Here is a 20,544-nt window from a genome sequence, read left to right on the forward strand (position 1 = left end):
TGGAAGAACCTCGAAAAATACACGCCTATGGTGTTTGTCCACCATAAAGTCTACTTCGAAGAGCTCGGAGCAAACCTGAAAACTCGACTCACTAGAGATGAGCACTCACCATTAAGTTATCGCGGCCTCCTGTTTGGTTGCTAATTGATAGATTTGTATCTTCGTCCTTGTCAACAGCAAGGTTACATAGAAAATACCTATAGTTTAAATTGGGATCCAAAGCACTGTAGTGTTTTCGATGCTGTCTCACTGGGAATTGAATCCGAGATTTCGAGTACCGAAGGTACACGGTCTATCCACTATACAAAGGAGAAGGGTATGCTAAGCTAATGGTGTTAACGTCAATTATTCTCATATGTAATCTAGCCAGATAAAATATAATTCTGATATTTAAACGCTACAGTGACCACCTTTATTGTTAGATGGTAAATAGAGAACTTTCAAATAGGAGCGGATCCAGGACAGACTTCTGGGGGGGGGGGCGGTGGGCTGTCATACTGCTACTTTTAAGGGCTCCAAACTTTGGGATGGGTTTTATTTATATATATAAAATAAGAAAGTTTCCTCTTCTGGGGGGGGGGGGCGATCGCTCCGATCGCCCCCCTGGATCCGCCCCTGCTTTCAAAGTACTTTGATTCACATAGTAATTAATGTATTTCTCTCGAAATTTTCATGCTTAATATATCAATAGCATATATTCTGGAAATATAAGACCTATCAGAAGAACATGGTATTAGGTCAAGATTATCTCAATTTCAGTTATATCTCAAAACCCATTCTTTTGAAGTATAGTAGAGTCAAGTAATACTCAAACTATGTATTTTAGAGAATAAACCTTACTAACTGTGTGCTATTATTTTCCTAGCTTGCAACAGCTATCGCAGCACCTGTCCCGAGATCATTGTACCTTTGATAGAGAACGGAGAGAATGCGAATGTGGGAGAATTTGCACATATGGTAAGTTTGGAAAATTTTCTTACATATATATATATATATATATATATATATATATATATATATATATTAACAACCTCCAACCGTCGTGCCTAAATTGCTTACTCCGTCATGTTTGAGTCTAACCGCTCGCAAAGAACGAGCATGTCATATACATAGTTTATGACAGCCTCGTCTTCTTGTTGCAAACGTTCCTTAATTCTGTCTTCGATATCGAGCGTTACATTCGATTTGGTAAATTCTTCAACGATTTCTGCCTGTAAATCCTTGTATTGTATTTCCGCTGTATTTTTCCGTTTCAGGAACAATTTTATCCATTGTCTCCCTACTCCTTTAAAAATGTTAGGTATCAACTCCTTTCTTTTGTTTTCGGCGATACCTGCCGTCTGACAAGCATCGTCGAACTCATCAAAGAAAGAAACGATGTCACTATCGTTCTTCAAATCAAACTTTGGTAGCTTATTTATGTCCGCGTAAAAAGTAATATTAGAAGCCATTTTAACGTCCTTATTGTTACTATTTACTAAATTCTGATCTAAATTTATAATAGATGGAAAATCTTCCGACACGGATTTAGTTACCGGACTACTAGGGAAATTGAACACCGGTTCCTTACTTAAAATAATTTTGGACTCGCGACTTTGTCCTGACTACTAGAATTATTTCGTCGTTCAGGTGTCCTTATACCAAATAAATTATGTACTTCAATACTAATTCCCTTATTTGCTTTCTGTGCCCTCGTCAACACAGTATTTTCATTCATTTATCAATATATACTTAATACAACTTATATCTTTGACTACGAAGTGTGGGAGGGTGGTGCGGGTTAACCTGATTACTTAATCTACTAGAGTCAATGCCTAAGTCTTTCGAGATCCGAACCAAATCTCGTATTCAATTGGTGAACGTTAACACTACAAAATTTTACCATACTAAATTACTTAATCTATAAATATTTTAAACCGGGACTTGAACCATAACACTCCATCACCATAACAATGGTAGGTTAATACTTAAACTAAAATTGTTCCGTTGCGGGATTCGAACCATAACTTTCTCCACTCTAACAATGGTGGGAACTACACTAGTACACACACCGGGGCTCGAACCGAACGTATCTCCACCATAACAACCTCCAACCGTCGTGCCTAAATTGCATGGGGATAAATCAATGTGTGACGGTTGAAGATCGCTACTACTCACCATCTGTAATGAGTAGGTACGAAGTGGGAACAGAAGAAAACCACATAAAATTAACTTTCATTTAGATATTTGTATTTTCTGAAATATCATGTGTTAATGTTGTTAACGTAGACTGTGTATAACGCGTCAGATCACATATCTTAAGCATCTAAGAAGTCAATCACGAATAACTCGAACATAGCTGAGATACACATACCTTCTAGTAGATGATGCCTGGACTGATGTTGAAGTTCTAGATGATGAATATCTCGTGCTGCCAATAGTCTATGTTCGCCGACTATTGTTCAACCATAATCCAAGTTAATGGTTGTACTGGATAATGTTAGATCTCCCTAGATCTACGCCTTTACTGGACTCACAGTTGAATGACTACTGTGATAAGAGTACAAGTGGTTCTCTCTGTTGATACTCAACTTCTGATGATCCACTTCTGATCCAAATCCTTTCGGACCATAGGTTTTTATACTCAGTTTCCAGACATTCTGGAATTCACGTTGTTGACTTTTTGTATATCTCAGCTATTGGTAAAACATTGGTTTCACCCGAATTACATCGTGATCAAATTCTCAGACCAACAAATTTCTGCAAACCTGACAGTTATGCCACAGTCAAAGTGTGTCAATGTTACAGCATTACATCTTGATGACATTTCAATTCTTCAACCAAAACATTACAAATCACAATAACATACAAACTGACGACTTAGCGTCTAGCCGTAACAAAACATAACATTCAACGCATATACAAATTATTAACGTAACCACATAAACACAAACACGTGTTTACACTATATGACAACATTTCATTACTATACTTTGATACAGTGTGCGAATTGAAAAATTTTCCCAGGGGGGGATGAATTTCACCCATATGCGCACCCAGTCCTCCCCCCATATATATATATATATATATATATATATATATATATATATATATATATATATATATATATACACTAACAAGTACAAAACAGTTGAGATGTGAGATCTTTCATAAATTTTCACTCAAGTAATATTTAGGTTAGCTACGCAAAGTAGACTTACTTATCTTTATGTCCACTTAAAAATATTCCAGAGGGGGAAAAAGTTATCCCTGCCAGGGATAAAATTTTTCTTCTCCAGGGTGGGAAAGATTTTTGTCAGGGGGGGATATCCCTGGCATCCCCCCCGCCAATTCGCACCCTGCTTTGATATAACATTTAATAATTAAGATACTCTATTTCCAAAATAATATGTTCCTAAACCGTATATATCCACAATATATATATATATATATAAAGTAGAAGGCTAATAAAGAATTCTTAAAAAATAAAACTAATGTAATTTGACAAAAAAAAATCTACAGATCACGGAGTATTTATGTCATTAGTTAAGTTCGAATACATGACAAAGACTTAAAGTTAAGAATGGAGATAAGGTTGAATTTGAAATTACGAACACTATATACTACAAAACATTTATAAATATTGAAATTTTAAAAGCCGTGGTACTTTTGAAATTATTTCTCTATTAAAATAATTTCTATTTCTATTAAATAAAATTAATTTATTGTTTCTCCTTTTCTAATATATTTCTCAAAATTTTGAGATTCAGGTCCTTTTCGTTCATTGTATTTTTTAAAGACTGTATATAGGAAAAAGACATTTTAATCGATTAGTTTCTTTTCCTTTACTTCGTAGGTTGTGTTAGGCTACGAAATGGGTCCAGAAATTAGCTGGGATTGTGGAGGAACTTTAATAAGCGATCAGTATGTTCTTACAGCAGCACACTGCCTCTTTAATTCTCAAAGGTAACTTGACATTTTTGGGTGACATCTCCAAACTCTTTTGGACAATTCGTAAGAAATTAAAAACTTGTTTCATATATATATATATATATATATATATATATATATATATATATATATATATATATATATATATATATATCGTAGTCTTAAAACCCTACAAAACCTATATTTTTCATTGATTGTTTTCATAATAAAATACTCTATATACTAAGTTTTTAAAGAAGGAAATCCTTATATTAGTAATTTAATACTTTGATTCAGATCAAATACGTTTAAATATAATTTCTAATTAGAGAAAAAATACATATTCTGTAAATTAAATTGCTTTAACATTCAGTTTAGTTTGAGTTTTGAATTTAACGGCCCTTTCAGCAGCGAGGCTTTATGAGATGTGGACTTGCTGATTAACATGGAATCCAAATTACATGAGTTTCCACCGAGAATCGAAACCGGGTCTCCCACGCCAAAGGCGCGTACGCTAACTGCTTAGCCACGAAGGAGCTCAACATTCGGTTTAAATTATACAAAAAGAGTGAGCAAAGTATGCTCCATACATGAATTAGTGCATGTATGTTTATTCCATCAGTATCCAAAACTTTCATCTGAAGTTAAATTTCAGATTTTTCGAATACTAAGTAACCAATTAAGTAAGTTAATAAATTTTACCGAATTTTATAGTATTCTTTTTAAAGTTTGTTTTTAGGTTGAAGGTTTTATTTTCAAACATCAATCGAAGTTATCTACAGTATTATACTTAAAAGTTCATGCCTAGGTAAATAGTTGGTTTTCTTTCTAGCATGAACCATGTGTGTAAAGGACGCGATGGCCCAATAGTACAGAACTCCGTCTGATGGGAGGTCCCAGATTTGAGCCTAGCCAATGGAATTTGAACTGGACTTAAAAATCGCTATTTTTCTCGAAACTCTACAATTATCTTTCACTTTCTCACTTCAGGAATTATTACAATATGATTAACTGACACATTTTATACCTGGGAAGGATTCTGCAGAAAGCATAGGGTGAAAGAATAATTGGGAGAACAGAAAGGATGAATGACAATATGCAACACGTAGAACAGAAAAACTCATGAAGCATGGAATTCGAAAAAGAAAGTCAATAAAACCATGTAATTAAAAATGGAAAATCAATAAAAGCATGCAATTAAAAAAGAAAACAATAAAAATATGCCGTTCGAAAACGGAAATCAATAAAAGCATGCAATTTAAAGGGGAAACCAACAAAATCATGCAGTTGTTGGTCAGAAAATACTATTTCAGCAACTTTCTTCTGATATTGAAGAAGAAAGAAATACTCATATATTTTTTTAAAAAAGTAGGTTTTCCTTGTTTTATGTTTCTTGTGATTCTGTTTGGCATATTGCTTAATAAAAAGTAATACTCAGAAGATGGTCGTAGTTGTGTTATTAAAGGTTTAAATATTTAGAACCGCCTTATGATTTAGACATTGAATGAATTACACCTGTTTTGATTTCAAGGGAACAGAAAATCTTTATACGAAAAAAAATACGTATTCCTTACCCAAAATTCAAAAGCAAGTAGGAGCACAGCATTACGTTCTGTTGGATTTACGAAATGCGTATTTGCAACTAGAAGTTGACGGAAGGTCCAAGAAATGTCTCGTCGTAAGTACTCTCTCTGGGGGCTTCACAAGCAAAACAAGTCAGATCTTCTTCATATGTATCTTTTTTCAATTCAACCCGTTGCTGAAATAGCACTTTTTGCTCAACAGGTGTTGAAAGGGAAATCAGTAAAAGCATGCAATTCAAAAAATGAAATCAACAAAAGTATACAATTCAAAATGAGAAATCAAATAAAATTGCATATACACAAACGTGCGTGCAAGAGGAAAAGGAAGATGAAGAGGAAACAAGTGAAAGGACTTCCAAATGTTCTAAAAGAGATTCGTTAATAGAAGTTTAAGTTAAATGCTTTAAGTATCTAGGATGTACGAATTGAAATCTACTTTTAAATTGTGTTCCGAACAAACTTTTATCCAAAGAAAATACCCTTTGGAGGATTGAACTCGGGACCATAAGCACAGAAACAACTTACATAGCCAATTTGAGAAGAGGGATAACAAAAGAGGAAGAAAAGGAGAATAATTCCTAGATATGACAGTGTCAGATGACAAGAATTACGGGCTTCTATTTCATTTATTAGCCTTGGCCTCGACGCAGTGGAATTTCTACACAAACTAAACTAGTGCAATAAACAGACAAATTATCATCCATCATCAACTGTATAGCAATTTTAAATAGAAAATTTAACACAGAAAAATATCATGATGTTTTCTCTTTACAAGAAAGAAAATATATATTAATTCTTCATACTGATATTCTGCTGGAATAAGAAATAGCTTCTTCCATTTCGAAATATAAACAGATTCATTCACATCAATATGTAATGTACACTCAATTACTACTACGAGATTATGACATCAATAGCAAATAATGTGTTAATTTTAGAAAGAAACGTTCAATAGTTTGGCTATTTTCATGTTCAACTGAAAGCATTTTGATAAACTAATAGATTATTTTTGATAGACTAATAGATTTACTTAAAAGTTTTTGTATTAAACAAAGCATTTTTTTTACCCTCTCTAGAAAATCGCCTGTAGTTGTTCGATTAGGTGATCATGATTTAAGTACAGATGAAGATGGAGTAACAGCATTGAATGTAACTATAGCTGAAAGAATTCCACATCCAGATTACCTACCTCCTGTACACTACAATGATATAGCTATACTGAAGCTCAGTGAAAAAGTAGACTTTACTGGAAATATACATCCAGCCTGCTTACATATGAGCAAGGATGTTCCTGACAGTCCATTAATTGCCACTGGTTGGGGACAAACTTCATTTTGTAAGTATTTTTATTTAATGAAATAGGATGTTCTCTAAATGCAGTACATGAAATGTTAATTCATCTTTATTAATTCTTAAAAATTACTAGTAGTATATATGTGTGTTTTAACGATAGAAGATTCACAAGAATGGGTACAATATACTAATTAACAGTGTACTTATTTTTTACATACACATTACATAAATAATATATTCCAACAGAGAAAAAACAAACACCAATTAATTAGTTGAACGACAAACATACAGAGTGGCCCAAAAGTAGGTATACAGTCCAGTACTGATCGGTCATGACATTTTGTACCATTTATTTATTGTTATCCACACAAGAATTGACTTAGTTTCTTCCTTATCTGTTCTTAATTTATTTTCACTTGTACCTTAAGCTCGGAACAATTCAAAGCAAATAAATTCATTATATTAATAAATTAAAATGTCATACTTGATCAATGCTTGTATGTATACCTACTTTTTGGGCCACCCTGTATATTTTAGCGCTATTAAAAATTAATTTCTCGGGAGCAATGCAGTATATAATTTTCTTCCGCCCAACGAGATTTATTAATTCGTATTTGTCTCATTTTTATGGACAGTAGTATTAAATTCATCACTTTTATTAATTTTAAAATAGGTGAAACTAGCTTTTAATATATTATCATTATTAGAAATTCTTTTCTTGTTTCTAATGTCAAAATTATATCTATAATATTGTTAGAATAAACTACTAAGTACAAAATAACTATCATAGCTATAGTAAAAAATGAAAATTTATGAAAATAGTTGTAGCATGTACATGTTTTTCCATTGCACAATTTTTTTTACTATCTTTTCACCATAGATGACGGAAAGAGCAACATTTTGCAGAAAGTAACTATACAATATGTGCCACAGAACAAATGCAACGAATCATACACCAACAGAATAGGTCGTGACCTTCCAATGGGCATTATTGAATCACTTCTTTGTGCTGGGGATCCAGAGGGACGCATGGATGCTTGTTTGGTAAGTTGTAATTTTGAACGGATGCAATTGCAATAATGATCACTAAGCGAGATAAGTTTTATATATATATAAAGAAGGATACAATGTAGTTAAGGAGAAAATTGAAACAAATACAGTATACTTTTTATTATTCACCCGTACATAGGATTATACATCTTCAGCAATAATTAACTTAACTCTTGTGTACTACCAAGAACATTGTTACACAGGAATTACCATAGGGTCTTCTAAAACCCCAACGCAGAACCATCAAACAGACAAAGTGAAATTTTTAGTAGGCATCTTTAGCATACACTCGAGATAGAATGCAAGAAAACACTGAATTGTAATCTCACTTGTTTAAAAAATGTATCATGACAAACACCTTTGGGGTCCCAAAAGACCCAGTGCCAGGGCCGCAACTAGGGGGGGGCAGAGGGGGCACGTGCCCCGGGCGCGTGGTTGGAGGGGGCGCCGGAAAGAAGATATATCAATTGTTTTAAAAATCGCACCCTTTCCCTTGAGGAACTTATTCTAGATGTTAAAAGAAATCAAAAGTTTATGTTTATATATATATATATATATATATATATATATATATATATATATATATATATATATATATATATATATAGAGAGAGAGAGAGAGAGAGAGAGAGAGAGAGTCTCATCTAAATAGGTGTAATGTCATACATTAAAAACCTAATATTGCATGCATTTGTTCCCTTTGGCGACCACAGAGAATCCGCCCTCTTTCCTTTTCCTACCACAAGGAGCTGTTTGTTTGTATAACTCCATTGAGAACAGCTCTGAAGTTTAAAACGCTGTTATCAATAGGGGCGGGGGCGAAAAGTTCCTGATTTTTGTTCCTTGCTGGTGGTTGAAGAGTTTAGCTCAGACGCGCCCCCTGTAATGTTACGCAATTGCTGTAATGTTTTTAAATTAGAGGGCAGTTTGTGGCGGAAAAAATAATTTACACGCCTCGGTGTATTTAATTGTTTCTTGTACGCCTACCAAGAGATTTTGCGAGTGAAGGCTGTATGAAGCTTTATCTATTAGTTTTGCTTGAGAGCTCTTCGAGGCATTTTGAATTGTTATCTATCAGTCCAACTTATGCTTTATTATGCTTTATTGTTAATTTCAATCATTTTTTTTACATTAATCGTTTATAATGTATAATATTTACTATACATTAAATAATCTAAATATCTTGATCTATTTATTAATATTTTATGAAGCAATTTCTTTCATATTTAATGAACTTTTTAGTTAATACACTGTAAAGAGAGATGCTTTGCTCGAATCAGTTTTTTCTATCACTTGTGTGCACCTTAGAGGTGCATATATACAGAAAGTATACAGAAAGGTGCCCAAAAGGTACAGAAAGTGCTCAAGTTCGAGAGGTACACATAACAATATAGTGTGGAGTTCTTGTGTGCTTCATTGTTGATGGAAAGTTTTCTTCTTTTCTCCACATCAAAGGATTACACCGAAAATTTACAGAAATAAAAATAAACTTTTCATTGTTGCATTGTTATGTTCTCAATGATTTTGGATCGTAAATATTGGTTTTAAAAACATTTCTCATCAGAATTGGCATTTTGCAAACTCATTGACCATCTGATCAACACTCAAACTATAATGAAAAAACTTTGACGCTTTGGAACACCCGTGACATCAATAGTCTCGCGGGCTACAGATGTAGCCCATGAAACTTTCAAGCAGAATAACAATGAGAGCCTTTCGATTTTAAGTTTGACCACACCCTAAACACGCAGAATGATAGTTGATAGAAAGGTACACAGAACCCTTTGAGTTATCATCTCGAATTACTATGCGGCAAGGAAAATAAAAACGTTGGGCTACAATGGTAGCCCGCGCGCGTATTGGAGGGTTAAAGTACTTAAAAATCGATATAACTGGTTTCATTAAGAATGTTATTTACAGTTGCAATCCATAAGTGATACCGTAAACGCGGGCTACTTGGACCCAATTTTGCAATAAATTCGTTCTTTCGGCCTGTTTTCATCCACGAAAACTCCAAAGTTATTGTCATAACCCATATTAAGTGGAACTACAGGCTTTATTGTACATATCCAGGGCAGTTTTAGTTACATATATTGAAAACAAAACACAGGCGATTATTGTAAAAAATGGGTCCAAGTAAGACTCGCGTTCGGGCTACTTGAACCCACCCCCATATTTTCCTACAGAAAACCACTGAAATCTGCTCTGAGACTAAGTAGGACGTAGGTGTTCCAAGAACAACACTTTTTATTTACTGCAAACCACAAAGAGATCATATTAATTGGTACTATCAAATATAATGACTGTAATAGCTGATTACGTTTTCTTCTACAGCTGCACGAGCCCTATCTATATTAGCAGCGAATCTAGTCGTTGACTGGAGGTGCAGTTTCTAAAATAACTTCACCCAATCTTGACTGGGAAGATTGTCTTAGAAAGCAATGACAGTTCTCCCATGCATGGCTAAATAGGACTTCACAATAAATCTGAAATCAAGTTAATTAACGAGGAATCCGAAATCACAAACTTTATCAAGATGACTAGCGAAGGCTAATTCTTCTTCTTCAGTGAACACTTTCAGATGGTCCGGATTCTGCCTTGACCTATTCTTTAATCTTCTTTCTATGGTGGAATGACTTATCTTGAAGTGAGCTTCTGTTTCTTTTCGCGATATTTTCCCCGACTGAATTGCTGGTAAACATTCTTCAAGCTGTTGTGAAAAATCAGCATATTTTCGACCTGCAGGCAATCTTTTATATTGATGTACCATTTTGTACCGGTATCCTTAAGGAAACAATGAAAAGTCCTTACTTGTGTGACACGTGACAACAGACCTTTATTTTTCACTGATAAAGATAACGAAGGATGGGGTGGGATAAAGATAACAAAAGATGTGGGACAAAATATCCGTGTTTTCCAGGTCATATGTACACACTTCATATACTGTATAATGCAATTACGCACACATCTTATTGTATATGAGAAAGTTTACCATGTCAGTTTCATTAACCTATATGTAACTACTTATGTGTTTACTTAGCATTGGTTCCACTTCCTTACAAATAGTGTCCACACATAAAAGTTTGGCGCTCAATAAATACACTCTTTTCGTCAACGACCTTTCTCACCAATGCTGCTCAATCGTAGCCTACCACAGAACTAGTTTCAATGTGTGTGCGCCTCCATTATGATCTCATCTAACGGATGTAACTCTGAACTCACTCATTATTGCAGTGCATATGGGACTTTAAACGTTTTTTTGGTATGGGTCCAAGTAGCCCCTTAAGGGTCCAAGTAGCCCGCAATTACGGTACTTTACGACTAAACCTTGGGGGGGGGGCGCCGAATTGTGTGTTTGCCCCGGGTGACAGAAACCCTAGTTGCGGGCCTGCACCACAAAGTCCACACGGCGCGAGCTGGTACCGAACCAGGGACCCCAAGCACCGGAGGTGAACGCTCCACCACTGAGCCACCGCGCCCCCCAAGAAAAAGGGATTTTAAAAAAAAAATTTACAATATCTACGTTCGTTCTGTTCATCCAAATATAACAATTTTCCTTTCATTATGACCTCAACTATTAAAAAGAAGTACGTATCCAATAATGTCTTGTAAAATATTTTATATCTGGGTTCCTTTCTCTGTTGAATCAAATGTTACTAGAACTTTCTTTCCACATAACTTTTTGCTTGTATTATTCCGTCAACTGCTGTCTGTTCCAAATGACAAGTTAAAGGAGCAGAAAACTTTCTCAAATAACATGTTTGATACTGCAGAGAAGTGAGGATGAAAATTATTTTTATTTTTAGCTTTTTTTTATTTTTAACGCTGATTCTTCCTATTTCTTGTTTCTTTTTGTTCTATCCTTCCTTATTTTTTTTTATTTCTGGTCTCGAAGGGGGGGGGTCCGGACCCCCCGGACCCACCCCTTGGCTACGTGCCTGGTCTATGTCTGTCTATAATGACAGACATGAATTATACAGACATACAGACGCACTTGTATGTCTGTTAGGTTTACATATCAACTTTTTACCCCAGGTTAAGTATTTCTATTTCTTATTTTTTGTTTGGTAAATGTTTTGAGAGAATCCTACACTTAGTGAAATGTTTCTTAACTCTATCTATCTTCCATAACTTTATTGGTTTAGATTATGTAAACCGATGTATATAAGTGAAAAGGTAAATAAATTTATTTAAGAGTAGACCATTTGCACAAAATTCACAGAAACTTTAAATTACTGTATATTTTCTGGTGTTAGATTAATGGCTATTCCTTTATTGAAGAAAATTTTTTAAAAATGTTTAATCTATTACTTTAGTTTATGAGTACCAACCTGAAGGACTGTTACCATTGTTCGGTTTATCCTCCATCCATGTAGTAAACCATCCAGACCAATATTCCATTACCATTATAGGCTTATCAGGTTGTATTGCTTGTAACTGAGGTATTTCCACATCAGGATCTCCATTAAAGTTTAACGTCTGTAACACTATAAAGATATAGTTTGTAAGTATGAATCAATGCTACACGACTGAAGAACTTGAATTTGAGGTCTTTTTTTATACATTAATGATAGTAAAACCTTTCTAATGAAATCCTATGATAATGTCTGAAATGAGAATAAGACATATCAATGACAATTTAGAAAAAAAAAGATATTAGGATATTATAAAATCATGGGGAATTGCTTGAATATTGTATATTAATAAATTTTTTTAACTAAATTATTAGTAACAAAGTTGAACCTATATTCCTTTTTAACTCTCCAACACATCAAGTATTCACCCCCTCATTAACCCGTAACCTATTTATTTGCTTGAACCTTTAAAAAATGTCTAAATGTGAACGTATGCTAAAGAATAGAATAGACATTGCAGCTTTGATAATTAAAGTTTTAATTTTTACTAAGCTGAAGTGCAAGTCTCAATAAAGATGGAATGGAAATTAATATTGCACTAGTCTCATAATATTTGTATAACAATAGTATTCTTGCTTATTCTGCAATATATTCCCTGTTCCCTTATAAAACTATTGAGGAACAACAGCATTAACTGATTTATATTAATAAGTACTACAGATAGCTGTATGATTTAGGTGTAATCATACAATTGCTGAATCGACTTGTTTTGCTCCTTATGTCCTTAAGTTGAAGAATATGACTTTATAATTGCTTGCAAAAGCTACTTTGCTTTTAGTTTTATGAATTTAGAAGCCTTCGCTTTCTTAGATTTTGCTTACTTTTACTCCTTTCCTTTAAATATATATTAGAATTTGCTGGAATAGTCTCTTTTCAGTTGTTGAATAACTAATTTTACCATTTTTTTCGATTAAAATAAGAAAAGCCATACCTCCAGGAATTGCTCCTCTGCTTCCACGCTCAGCGTTATCTGATGTCACAAAGAAACCATTAATTCCATGATTTTCAAATTCCCCCTTTATAAGTTGCATGTAATCTTGATAATTAGGATAAAAGTTTCCGTATTCGTTTTCAATCTGGAAGGAGGAAAGTTATAGTAAGTTATAACAGAGGAACCAGTACAGTAAGTTATTGACTAGGTAAACCTACTCTTATGTTACTACGCTATCTAATCTTCGTATTATTAGTATTAGTAAGGCGGATACCAAAATCTGTAATCAAGACCATGAAGATTATGAAAACTTTGCACATACTTGTTAAATACAATTTTATTCGCTGCTGTATTTTAACTAACCTGAAACATGATAATAGGTCCACCTTTCACGAACTGAAACTCAGTTATTATAGGTAACAATGTGTCGAAATATTTCTTTACTCTTTCCATATAAAATGTGTCGTTTGTCCTTGTTATGATTTGGTGTTTCCTAAGGAGATAACTGAAATAGTAAAATGAAACACGTTATATAAATAAATGTTTGTCGTTGTGTTTCTGCATTAATTAAATAAAAATTAGCAATAAAATTATGTTCTAAACAACAAAAATACTAATATTAATATTTTGATCTAATTGAATTAATAATGTAATTACTTTTTCATAACATTTTGACACAATATATTGCACTACAAGACTGGAACAAAAGATTATTTGAACAAATTTACTATTTGGGTTTAGAGTTCTTGCAGTATGAAACAATAATATTAAATTTGCGAAGGCATTATGGAATTATTTCAAGGTATATTTTTATAAAAGAAATGGAGAAATACATCTATGTCTTATAATAGAACAAGCGTTGAACTTCAATATTGTGCCTTATTTTAACAAATATAAAATAATAATTGTTGAAATCCTAATGTAAACGACAGACTATTTCATGATATGCTGAAGTTTAACTGAAAATAAGATTCAGTATGTATGTAGTAATTTTTTGAGATAATCATATTTAAATTTTTATTAATTTTTAATCTCATAACTATAATCCTAATTATCCACAATTCGTTATCATTGATGCGTAGAGTATTCAATACTAAGGTATTTTACATACGAACTTCCCCATCTTTCTCGTATGTGATTTTATTGTTGTAGAAGTTCTCCCAATTTTATCATATTTCGGATGTTTGTAATGCTGAAACAATTTGCAACTTCAATAAAGGTTGTTAGTAACACTGACTTACAAACATAGTCTTGTACTATGTTTTCAGTTTTCCATAAAGTTTCATAATTTAACATGTTTAGATTTGAAACATACAATCAAATTTACGATGGCTGTTGTGTTTCACTGTCTTTAAACTGAACCTCATATTTAAGTGGCTTTGGGAAAGACAATGATAAGTGCCATCTCCAGTGAGACTGAGTTATTAGGTGGAATGGGTTGGGATCGGACTACAGAACAGTATATACGTAGTTTAATTCCTAAAATGTACCTGCAGATGGCAGGGGAAGCTTGCCATTGCATTGCTGTGCGTCGGAATGTTGAACTTTCTTTTCCAGTTTTACTCAAAAGTTAAAAATGTGACGTCATTGTCTTCATCCAAGCCGCTCATTTATAGTATACACTATTCACAATAAGGCATTTTCTTCTTATTGTAAATATTTAGAAACCAAATTGAAAACTACAGTTTGTTTTTAGGGGTTCATAAAATAGGAAATTATTTGCTCTTATAAAAACACGCATATAGAAAATAAAGAAATAAAAACAGGAAATCAATTACCTCGGAAATCCTCCGAATTCCCATTCTGCACATATGTAAGGTCCTGGTCGTAGAATCATTAGCAAATCTTCTTCTTGTGCGATCTGAATGTACCTCGTAATGTTTAAAAATATTGACATGTCATTATCACCTTCCCCAAAGTCAAATTGGTCCATCTGTGGCTCATGGAGATTCCATGGTACATATCTGAAAACCAATTTAAGATTCTAAAGATGAACTCATCTCGTTTCAATGAAAAAAAAGAAAAGAAAAGAAAAGAAAAAAACCCTCAATTAGAACTTTCAGATTACTATTGGAACGAGGGGATAATTCACTTCGAGTTCGTTCCTAACGTCATACTATCAATGCTGGCCTCTATTCCGAACAGTTGGAGTAGATGCATACTCTACTATGTCAAAAATATCCTGCACTGGTGAATCGAAAACGCGCCTTGCTGGAACAGGAGAACACAAAACCACACTCGGTTCAAAAAACGGCACACAAAATTCAGGAACTTCATGGAATTGAACTGATGTCACATCTAGCATGTAGTCGTGACTTTGCTCCTTCGGATTACTACTTATTTCGGTCCATGGCGCACTTCTTGAAAAACTGATGCTTCACCAAACAGCAGGAGATGGAAACAGCAGTGGCTGACTCCTTTGTCTCTAAGACACGACGTGGTATCGACATGGAATGGGGAATTGGCAGGAAGGTGCTGGATACAGTCCAATACAGGAGACTACACTTTGAATGTTAACCTGTGTTCATTGTACTGTAATGCATACAGGCACGTTGTGTACCAGAATATTTGCAAGACTTATAACTTATCATTGTATTAACTTTTGCATCGTATTGCACTATAGTACTTCCTTTCTCTATAATTATCACATATTGTTTTGAATGTGACCACATCACATATTGTTATATATTAATTTATATAAAAATTTACCCTTGTGGAACAAAAGGCACTTCTTGGGAACACTAACACTACCATACTTCTTATCAATCAATATATAATAATAAAATATTGTTATGTACATAATATTACATATACAGTGATATAATAAGTAACGTATGCTCACATTCGGGATAAGGCAATGAGGTCTACGGCCATTGGTAGAGATAAAATTCCACACTTATTCAACTTTGGTACGTACAGGTTCTAATGTAGCCAAGTACTACGCTCTCTATCCTTCTCATTTCCCAGGTACCCATTTCTTCAGGCCCATCTTAGCCGCATTGGAACGGAACGAGAAATAAATACCAATTCCACCGGGTCATCCGGTTGATTGGTAGATGCCTTACAAGCTACGCAAACGCGATTTTACAATGTAATTGCTAAGTGAAATAATATGCAATTTCAACATTCTGGGTGCTTTTTGCTTGGGGAAGAATGATTGTATGAACTGAGATTACCTTCGAAAATATCCAAGCTTTAAATATAATTTGTGCTTTTAGTATTACATTATTTTACGTAAAATCCATCTTTGTGTCCTCTGGTGCATGGGTTCGATTCCTACTCCCACTAACGAGGAAGGTCCATAAACCGTGAGAGTTGAATTTTGACGAAAATTTGTGACAAGATTCAGTTCGAGTTGCTAAGTAACGTAGTAATAGTCACTCGGTGCGCAAATGCTTCGTTGAGCTGCTACACCGACGCCATCTTGAAATCCAATAGGCAATGTCCAAGAATACCCTTTTGGAACAAAAATGAAAAAGTTTTTGATAGATCTGACTTCAGTATTGTAAATCAAGGTAGAGCATCTATATGTGGGGGTACTTAAAATGTATGATGGCCATTTTGAAAGGCGCCATATTGAATCGCAGTCAAATATGATAAATGGAAAAGGTGTCATGTAAGGTATCAAATAGCACTGAAATTTACTCCTGAATCCATTTCCGTAACCAAAGTTTACATATCTGTTTTCACTTCAGAGTTAAGAGCTCTCTCGCTCACAGGAACATATAAAAACTGTAGAAGTAAAATTTATGTTATGAAATGCAGTCGTGCGAGCACTTGCAGGATTTTAACTAATACAGTAGTAGTTACTTGATCTACAATAGCCGCTATACGAATCAGATCTTGAGACTAGTGAGAGAAGTCGTTAATTAAATTGAAATTCCTGTAGTGAAAAATGAAATAGCAGCACTGTAACAAATTATACCTATTTCAAAGTGGGCTATATATATGAGTCTATGTGCGTTGCCTTTATGCATAGCATTTAAATGCTGTAATATAAGTTATGTGCAACGGCACATATGACTTTACAAGAATATGTCTTGAGGTTATTAGAAAATTAGTAGAAAAATTATTAGAAAAATAATATAAACTGATGCACATAAGCAAATATTAACCTACTAACCTTTTGCTCTTCAGTTGTGATGATGGAGATCCGAAACGAAGTGATTATCACACAGCATCGTAGAGCAGTACAAACACTTAACAAATGCACTTTCGTCACAATCTTCATGACCACAGACAGTATTTTCACTAGTCTCCAGAACAGAGCTGGATTTAGGTTTGGTGGGGCCCTAAGCTACTGAAGATAATTGGACCTTTTATGTGTCCAGATGAACGTAGGACCCTATATACAGAAATGAAGGAACCAGTGATATTTCAGGAAGCAGGCCAGCAGAAGGAATTCCATTACTTACATCATAGGGGCCAACACAAACGAAGCACTGTTGCTATATGTAGATGTTAATTTATTTATTGTTTTTCTTATATTTTGAAAATGTACATTCATTTTTTTCCTTGAATTTTTTGGGCCCCCAAGAGTATGGGGCCCTAAGCTATAGCTTGTTTAGCTTATACGTAAATCCGGCACTGCTCCAGAACATTTGTAAATGAACCAACTATTGCTCCTGTGACGTATCCACATTTCTGCCATGCATATGCAAGCATGTCCTTTAGGACTGGCGCACAAAATTGATGATACACAACAAAATGCATTTTCATTATCAAAATTCTGCCATATAGCTTGTACACCAAACAAGTGAACAGCTGCTACAATTAGTTATTTATCACAGTTTTGATATGAAAACTAGTCTTGACCTTATTATAAGCAGGTGTTTTATCGTTAAAGGTGGAAAGTTGCAGATATTTAATTATTTAATATTGAAGGAAAATGCAAGAAAGAGGCTTGTTTTATGGATTGTAACTTGGTATTGAATCTTGTAATAATCTTCATTGCCATCTATTGTTAGCAGGTGTGTATGCATTCTCTTATTACTAATAGCAAAACAGACACAAGAAAAGTGAATTCTAAGTTTTCAGGTGTATCTTCTTCTAAGAATGGGCTGTAAACTGATAATATAAATCCCCTTCATTGTTTAATGCGTCAGCAACAAATCGATTGTATTTAGACAAACTGGCAAAAAATACATTAAAGTATTTTAACTTCGTAATATGCACGGTACATTATAGGTTGTCAAGTATGGGTATTGGAAAAGAACGCAATATTCTGCAACAATGATGGTTTTTGCCTAAGGTTTCAAGATTGGAGAAGAAAACTTAACACACTATAATGGACCACGTAAAATTACCTAAAATAGATTTTTGGTTTAATTCAGTCCAACGTCCCACACTTATGCCTGCTACGCTAAAGTAGACGTGGACCTACTGATTATAATGGAATCCGAACCATTTTCGTCGTTCAACTAATATTCACCAGTTTATATCATTTTTCTAATATATATCGAAACAATCCCTTTGGTATTCTCTGCTCGTCAGTACTGTTAGGCACGTGTTCCATCGACCAGCAGTCTATTCCATCGCACTTTGAAATAGGTATAACTTGTAGCATGCTGCTATTCCATTTTTCACTACAGGAATTTCAATTTAATTAACGATTTCTCTTACTGATCTCAAGATCTGATTGGTATAGTGGCTATTGTACTGCATTAACTACTGCATCAGTTAAAATCCTGCAAGTGCTCGCACGATCGTGTTTCAAAGCACAAGTCTAACTCGCACAGGTTTTATATGTTCCTGTGGATAAGAGAGCTCTTAACTCTGAAGTAAAAACAGATATGTAAACTTTGGTTGCGGAAATGGATTCAGGAGAAAATTCCAGTGCTATTTGATACACCACATGTCCCCCTTGCCATTTATTATATTTGACTGCGATTCAATATGGCGCCTTTCAAAATGGCGATCATGCACTGGAAGTACTCCCACATATAGATGCTCTACCTTGGTTTACAACACTGAAGTTAGATCTATCAAAAACTTATTCATTTTTGTACCAAAAGGGTATTCTTGGACATTGCCTACTGGATTTCAAGATGGCGTCGTTGTATCAGCTCAACGAAGCATTTGCGCATCGAGTGACTATTACTACATTACTTAGCAACTCGAACTGAATCTTGTTACAAATTTTCATCAAAATTCAACTCTCACAGTTTATGGACCTTCCTCGTAAGTGGGATTTGTGATGGATAAATAACGTATGCGTGGATTTTCTCAGGGTTTTTCCGTTTCATCCTACTTTATATATATCTCTCTCTGAGACCTAACGAGTTTTAAGATAAATATGTAACTATCATACTTACGTTTCTACTGCAATAAGCCCAGCTGCTCTAGCTTTTCTTAGACTGCTTCTCCAATAATCTGGATGGACTCTAAAGTAATGTATGGCACCACTGTAGATAGTAATGTCTTTCCCGTTCAATTTAAAGCCATTGGCAGTTGCTTCAAGGCCACTTTTGATACCTCCTTCTGTATAATACTCGTACAAAGTGGGGAGATCCCCTTGTACAGTTACCTACACAATAATATACAGTATATCATTACACAAGTTAATCTTTATTTATCATTTTAAAAATAATTTTGAATGTGTGCTATCAAACATTGTGATTATTTTTCATAAGGTTAGAAGCTTTCATTGTTGATTATTTTTGCCATTTTTTCGTTATATTTTAGAGTTTATATTCTTTCACTTCCTCGATCATTTCTATTAATCTTTATGATACACGTCTATTGTTATGCGAGGTGAATATCTTGTATATTTTTTTACCTTAATTAGATAGAAGAACAGCTAATTGCTGAATCCTTATACGTAAAAGAATTATAGTTATATTCAGATCTTTCACAGTTTATTTCTGCAAGTATTGAATTATTTTACATTGTTTCATAGTATATATATGCTCTGTGAATTTTAAACTAATCAATTAAGTGTTTGAAGAAGTAAGTAGAAATACGAATTTTAGTTTACAAAGTGCAGCTGACACATTTAATTTACTTTCGTTAAGTATTTAATACATATTTCTTTGACCTTAGTAGGAATCAAACTCTTAAGTACAAAACTTAGTAATTGAAATACTAATTATTGATTAATTCGAAAACCTTTCGAATCTTCATAGGGATATAGGTTCATTGAAAATGTCAAAATATTTAGGTTACAGCAGTCATCCAGAAAGTAGGTTCCGTTGACCAATTACAAAATAAAATAAATAAATAAATAAATAAACTATCATGGAATAAAACACTTCGTGCTACATTGAAGTACACACTTTGAGCTGTATTTCATTATGTTTGCCATTCTTGTTGAGGCGCTTATCATAAAGAGGCACCATATTTTGCATTCCCATTTCTAAGAACG

At 34.0% G+C, this 20,544-nt stretch overlaps 2 protein-coding genes across 2 annotated transcripts in view; one reads left to right on the forward strand and one right to left on the reverse strand.

Moving 5' to 3' along the window:
- Positions 1–20,544, reverse strand: part of LOC145695105 (beta-galactosidase-1-like protein 2) — a 34,402-nt gene that overhangs the window by 10,350 nt on the left and 3,508 nt on the right. The window contains exons 2-6 of the mRNA XM_081772005.1: positions 19,496–19,707; positions 14,960–15,145; positions 13,545–13,686; positions 13,182–13,326; positions 12,167–12,322 (exon numbers count right to left, since the gene is read on the reverse strand). Of these exons, the coding sequence (XP_081628131.1) occupies positions 12,167–12,322; positions 13,182–13,326; positions 13,545–13,686; positions 14,960–15,145; positions 19,496–19,707 (841 nt within the window). The remainder of the gene's footprint in view (positions 1–12,166; positions 12,323–13,181; positions 13,327–13,544; positions 13,687–14,959; positions 15,146–19,495; positions 19,708–20,544) is intronic.
- LOC145694291 (serine protease snk-like) lies at positions 3,793–8,133 on the forward strand. Its single transcript, XM_081770378.1, has 4 exons — positions 3,793–3,945; positions 6,569–6,828; positions 7,666–7,829; positions 7,975–8,133. Exons 1-4 carry the CDS (start codon positions 3,854–3,856, stop codon positions 8,131–8,133), a joined length of 675 nt encoding a protein of 224 aa, XP_081626504.1. The 5' UTR covers positions 3,793–3,853.

Source organism: Thermobia domestica, chromosome 9 (genome assembly GCF_964235325.1).
Source record: "Thermobia domestica chromosome 9, izTheDome1.hap1.1, whole genome shotgun sequence".
In the NCBI taxonomy this organism is placed as follows: domain Eukaryota; kingdom Metazoa; phylum Arthropoda; class Insecta; order Zygentoma; family Lepismatidae; genus Thermobia; species Thermobia domestica.